This window comes from Nannospalax galili, unplaced genomic scaffold, assembly GCF_000622305.1.
Source record: "Nannospalax galili isolate Female #2095 unplaced genomic scaffold, S.galili_v1.0 scaffold104, whole genome shotgun sequence".
Taxonomy (NCBI): domain Eukaryota; kingdom Metazoa; phylum Chordata; class Mammalia; order Rodentia; family Spalacidae; genus Nannospalax; species Nannospalax galili.
In genome coordinates, this window is record NW_008353596.1 from 1,076,650 (window position 1) to 1,082,627 (window position 5,978).

Sequence of the window (5,978 nt, forward strand, 5' to 3'; positions counted from 1 at the left end):
GGTTTTTTTTTTTTTTTTTTTTTTGGTCTTTTTGAGATGGGGTCCCCCTGTAACTACAGCTGGCCTGGAACTTGCTATGTAGACCAGGCTGACCTTGAACTCAAGTTGATCCGCCTGCTTCTGCTTCCTGAGTGCTGGGATTAAAGGCATGCACCACCACGCCCGGCATATCTGCTTTTTATAAGCTTTCTAGTGCTATTTACATCTGGTACTTTTAAGATTTTTAAATATTGTTTACATTACTTTTAAAGTAAATGAAAACAGTAAATTATTCACTAGAGCTATAGATACTGAATAGAAATAAGAACCATGTTAACTAATTTATACACCCGTATTGTTTCACTATCAAAGGGAAAAATTTAAGAATTAATATAACCCACTGGTGAGAGTGGCCATTCTTAGGGTTCTTAAATTGTGTGATAATGCTGTATTGAAAGTACTGGTGTTAGAAGATAATCTTTTTCCCCAGTTTTCTTGGAGCCAGAAACATTGGATCTTTTCTTCAATTTGTATCATTCACTTCCACCACTACTGTCTCAGTTAGTAAGTACAAATCATTCATTATTCATAAAGAATAAAATCATTGGGGCCATTTTGCTGTTGTTGCTGTTTTGCACTACTGGGGATTGAACTAAAGCCTCACACATGTGAAGTTAGTGTGGTAACTGAACTGGAACTGTGTACCCTGTGGTGACTGAACTGTGTCCCCTGGTTTTTGTTTTGTTTTGTTTTGTTTTGTTTTGAACAGAGTCTCACTAGGCAGACTGTGCTGCCTTCAAATTTTTCCTCCATCCTCAGATCCTTAGCCTCCTCAGTGCCCAGATTACAGATGTGTGCCACCATGCTTGGCCTACTACCTGTGATTTTTCTTTTTTTACTAGAATGAAAGTAAGGAGTAGCAATATTCATCTAAAATTTTTTTGATGTATTTGATTGGGTTGATGTTTCTCAAGTAGTTCTTTTATTTTCTGGGATTTATATTGTTAACACTACTTGTCAGATTTTGTTTTGTTAACAGTCTTTTCCACTTATGACTGAGCTCAGACCCAGTAACTGTTCTTGTTCCTGCCAAAGCCAGGACAGCCTACCAACCTCTACATATATCTTCCCTAATCAATGCTCACTGAACTCATGTCCAACCTTGGGCATTCACTTGTACCTTTCTTTCTTTTAATCTCCTCTAAGTCTTTCTCAACCCTGCCTGGCTGCGTGCCTTCGGTTTGACAGTCTCCAACTTGATTTTTTTGTACGTTCTTCTTTTTCAGTTACTTTTTAAAAAATCTAATTCTATTACATCCTCAAAATTCTTTGAGATTGTATTGTTAGGTAGAACTTTGTGACTATGAGCACCAACTTTGTGAAGTCTAAAAAGATCTGGCAATGTTGAAAAAAATGTAAGTTTAATATCTAAGCTTCTGGAACTTGGAATTCCACTTCTAAAAAAAGTGTTCCAGATTTTAAATGCTTTTAGGTGTATTTATTTAAACATCATTTAAAAGGAAGAACATATTTGCAATCATTCAGCATTGAGTTATATCTCTAGCCCAATGTGTCTGCTTTTGAATCCATTCTATAGTTTAAGATAGAGGTTTTAACTAAGTTACAGAGTACTTATCTCTCCCAGTTGTGCCTCAGCCTTTTGTTTTTCAACCAGAACAGTTGATTTTAGTTGTTTAAAAAAGCATGAAGTCATATAATTGTGTTTTGGTATATTAAAAAAAGTAATAGTCATCAAAAATATAGAAGAGGGGCTGGAGAGATGGCGCAGCAGTTAAGAGCACTAGCTGTTCTTGCAGAGGACCTGGGTTCAATTCCCAGCTCTCACATGGCGGCGAACATCTTTAACTCCAGTTTCAGGGACTCTGTCACCTTCTTTTGGCTTCCATGGGTATTGCATACATGGGTTCACTCACATACATGCAGACAAAACACTCATACACATAAATATAAATAAGTAAATAAAAAATTCTGGACTGGAGAGATAGCTCAGTTAAGATGCTCAGTTAAGAGCACTGGCTGCTCTTGCAGAGGACCTGGGTTCAATTCCCAGCACCCACATGGTTGCTGACAACTGCCCATAACTCGAGTTCCAAGGGATCCATCACCTTTATCTAACCTCCAAGGTCATTGCATCACATAGGTGCATCTACCTACATGCAGACAATATACTCATATACATATAATAAAAATAATAAAATATTTAAAAATTTTTAAACATAAAAAATACAGAAGAAAACTTTTGAGATAGCAATCATTTATTGAATATGCTTTATTAATATAGTGTTTCTCTTGCTTAATCTCACTGTAGCCCTGAAAGGTCAACAACTCTGTCCTCACTAGGTAGAACTTGAAAACCAGAAAACAGTTCTAAGAGGCTAATTGGCTTTCCCTGGGGCAGCACAGTAGATATTGGCATGGAAATTAAAGCTCATGGTTTTTTAGCCCTCAAACTATGCACTGACATTCTGCTTTTAATATACTTGTGGTTCCCAATCTGTGCATTAGAGTTGCCCAAGGAGGATTGTTTTTGTTTTTTAACAATAGGGCAGTGGGAAACTGGAGTGTATTCGAAACAGAAATAGTCCCATATTTGTTCTTATTCATACCCTTCTCAGGAGAGCCAGACATGTGCATGAAATCTCCTAATTGAAATATTTTAGTATTGGCAGCGAATTGTAATTTTTTTAAGTGGGCAAGTAAATATGTGAACCAAAATAAAACATACATAAGCCAATTTGGCCTTAAAGTTGTCCATGTGGGGCCTCTCAGTATGAAGACAGACTTCAGTAGGTACTATTAGAATTAAGAATGTAAGTAATGAAATGGTCTGGAAGCTAGGATGATAACTAGGTCATAGGTATTTTTTAGAAACTTTGAGACAGTAATTAACTCTTCAGCAGCATTTCCTAAACTCTCCCTTAAGATACTAATGGAGGGTCATGGTATTTCATGACCAAATAGATGTGTTATGTGCCTGATTAAAAGATTTTTATTTTTTGCCGGGCGTGGCGGCACATGCCTTTAATCCCAGCACTTGGGAGGCAGAGGCAGGCAGATCTTTGTGAGTTCCAGGCCAGCCTGGTCTACATAGTGAGTTCTAGGCCAGCTGGGACTACAGGGAAACCCTGTTTCAAAAAAACCAAAAAAAAAAAAAAAAGATTTTTTTTTTCCTTTCCAGGATTTGTAACACATAATTTACAATATTTCTAAACTTATTTTCCCACAAATCAAATTTTCTTTCCAGTAGAGCACCTGGTTCTTTGGTTCACAGAGTGGGTGTCTTAAGCAGTTGGAAGCTTTCTTACTGTGTCCATGTCTAGCTCCTGCTTTGGAAAATTTGGTATAGTAAACACACACACACACACACGAGGAATGAGATGATATGGAATATATATCTCATGACATCAAGAGGAAGACTAAAGGATGCAGTGAAAGGGAGAAAGAGAGAATGGGGTGCAAATAACACACTACAACGAACCCCCCTTTCTTGGCCTTTTTTTTTCTTAAAACAATTTTTTATGTGTTTGTGGGGGGTATGTATGTGGGGGTTGGAGGGATATGCATATGTGCACCTATGGGAGAACATGTGGAGGCCAGAGGAGAAAATTGGATGTCTTCTTTTATTCCTCTTTCATCTTACTGCCTTGAGTCAGGATCTATCACTAAAACTGAAGCTTATTCTTTGGCTAGGCTGGCTGGCCAGTGAGCTCTAGGAATCTACCTGCTTATCCCCACCACTGAGGTTGCAGGCATGTGCAACTATATCCAACTTTTGATGTGGATGCTGGCGATTCAAGTTCAGGTCCTCATGCAAGTGCTATTACCAGCCCACGAGACCCCTTTAGATGTATGCTACCAAAATAATTAAAATAAAAATGCCAAGGTTACAGAAGTCAAAGAAAAACTAAGAAACCATTCCAGAAAAAGGAAACTGGGAGGAAATTTTAAAAAGTTTGAGAGAAATATGCATAAATATTAATTTTACTAGTGGGGCAGAAGCTTCTAAGTGGTGATAGTGGACATAGCTACTTTTAAAATTAAAACGAAAAAAAATTTCTATTGTTTTTTAGGCACTTTCGTGCTTGGTTCAGTTTGCTTCTGTAAGAAGATCCTTATTTAGCAGTCCTGAACGTGCCAAGTACCTTGGTAATTTAATTAAAGGAGTAAAAAGAATACTTGAAAACCCTCAGGTATTTATGAAATAATTTAATTCTTAGCATATAGAAATATTTCTGCTCAAAGGCACATAATAAACTTGTTAATTTATTATGATTCTGGAGGAAAATATTTAGTATCCTATTCATTTTCCTTAGATCTCATTTATAGGGTTTTTTTTTTGTTTTGTTTTGTTTTTTTTTCATTTTTTTTTTGAGGCTGGATTCTCTGTAGCCATGTGGCCTGGAACTCACTATGTAGACCAGGCTGGCCTTGAACTCAGAGATCTGCCTGCCTCTGCCTTGGCATGCTGGGAGCAAAGGTGTGTGCCACCACAACTGGCAGTTTTTTGGGTTTTTTAAAATTCATTTCCATGGCAGACTTACACATTCCTTCTCTTCATGGTTTTTCTTCTAGGTGACTATGAATAGGGGTCATGTATTTTATTATGCTTCTGCCTTTTACTGTTGTTCTTTATCGCTTTTGTACTTGATAACTGACAAAGTAATCATTTTAGGATCACATCTAGTTTTTGAACTAGGACACAATGTAAATGTAAATGTTACTGTTGAAGTAAGTTACTTTAGATTGTGAAATAATGTCTTTTGCCCTCTTGTGGCCAAACAGATGTAGAAATATACTCTGCAATAACTTCAGAACTTTAGTGGCAACATTCACTTCAGACTTGCAAAGACATTGTTCATGAGTGATATGGGGTAACTACTGTGTTCCACTTTTTATTTTGTGTTTCTGACTTAAAACATTTGTAATTAGACTACAGAGTTGTTTTTTTGTTTTGTTTTGCTTTTGTCTTTTTGAGATAGGGTCTCCCCATAGCCCCAGCTGGCCTAGAACTCACTATGTAGACCAGGCTGGCCTTGAACTCACAGAGATCTACCTATTCTTCCCGAGTGCTGGGCTCAAAGACATGCACCACCACGCCTGACGTAGACTACAGATTTTAACAGGATAAATGACAACCTAAAGTGTTTGATTAAGCTTCTTGGTCTCTAGTAATTTGGAGATTAGATAATGTCAGTATGATCATTCTACAAAAACACAGATTCTTTCAGGTCATTGGGAAGAATATCTTTATTCATCTTCATTATTTTAGAATCGCTTTTATTTACTCTGACAATTTCATTTATGGATATATATATCCTTCCTCTGTACCCTCAATACTTCCCAAGAGTAATATCTTAGAAATTATGCATTGTTTTACCTTTTAAGTGTTAATAAGGGTATGATATTTACTTGTTTTGTTGATAAGTAGAATTTTACCTGTGTGCTTGTAAAATTTTAAATTATTTAACTTCATTAGCCGTATTATGGGTAGTACTATGCCATTGTCAAATATTTCTTTTAAATGATTTTCTCACCTTCTTATGGTGATATTTCACCTTGTTAAAAATTTTAGAATCACAAATATGTATTAAAAAACCTGTGATTATAAAATGTCTTTTTAGAATTTATTCTTTATAATAGATGCTCTTTTTCTTTCCTGGAGCCAATATGAGTAAAATTCTTTAGATTCTTTAAGTATTAATATTAAACTAATATATTTTTTAATTTGGTTGCATACCTGTTATTTCGCAAAGTATGTAAACTATAAAGATGGTAACCCAGGTGCCCTGTATTCAAGTAGCTCACAGTCGAATGGGAGGGCTTTTCTTGGTCTTTCCTTTGTTAAGTTTTTTTCTCCCAAAAGTCACCCATTTGTTTTGAAGGTTTTTTTTTTTTGTTTTTTTTTTTTTTTTTTTTTTTAAAAAGGGTCTCCCTTTTTGTCTTAGAATTTATTTCAAAATACTAATTCAGAGGAAATA

The 5,978-nt window shown here is 35.9% G+C and overlaps 1 protein-coding gene across 1 annotated transcript in view; it reads left to right on the forward strand.

The window, feature by feature from the left end:
* The window catches only part of LOC103748181 (ran-binding protein 17), a 100,824-nt gene that overhangs the window by 35,758 nt on the left and 59,088 nt on the right, over positions 1-5,978 (forward strand). Inside the window, exons 8-9 of the mRNA XM_017802627.1 lie at positions 470-543; positions 4,071-4,190. Coding sequence (XP_017658116.1) covers positions 470-543; positions 4,071-4,190 — 194 coding nt within the window. The remainder of the gene's footprint in view (positions 1-469; positions 544-4,070; positions 4,191-5,978) is intronic.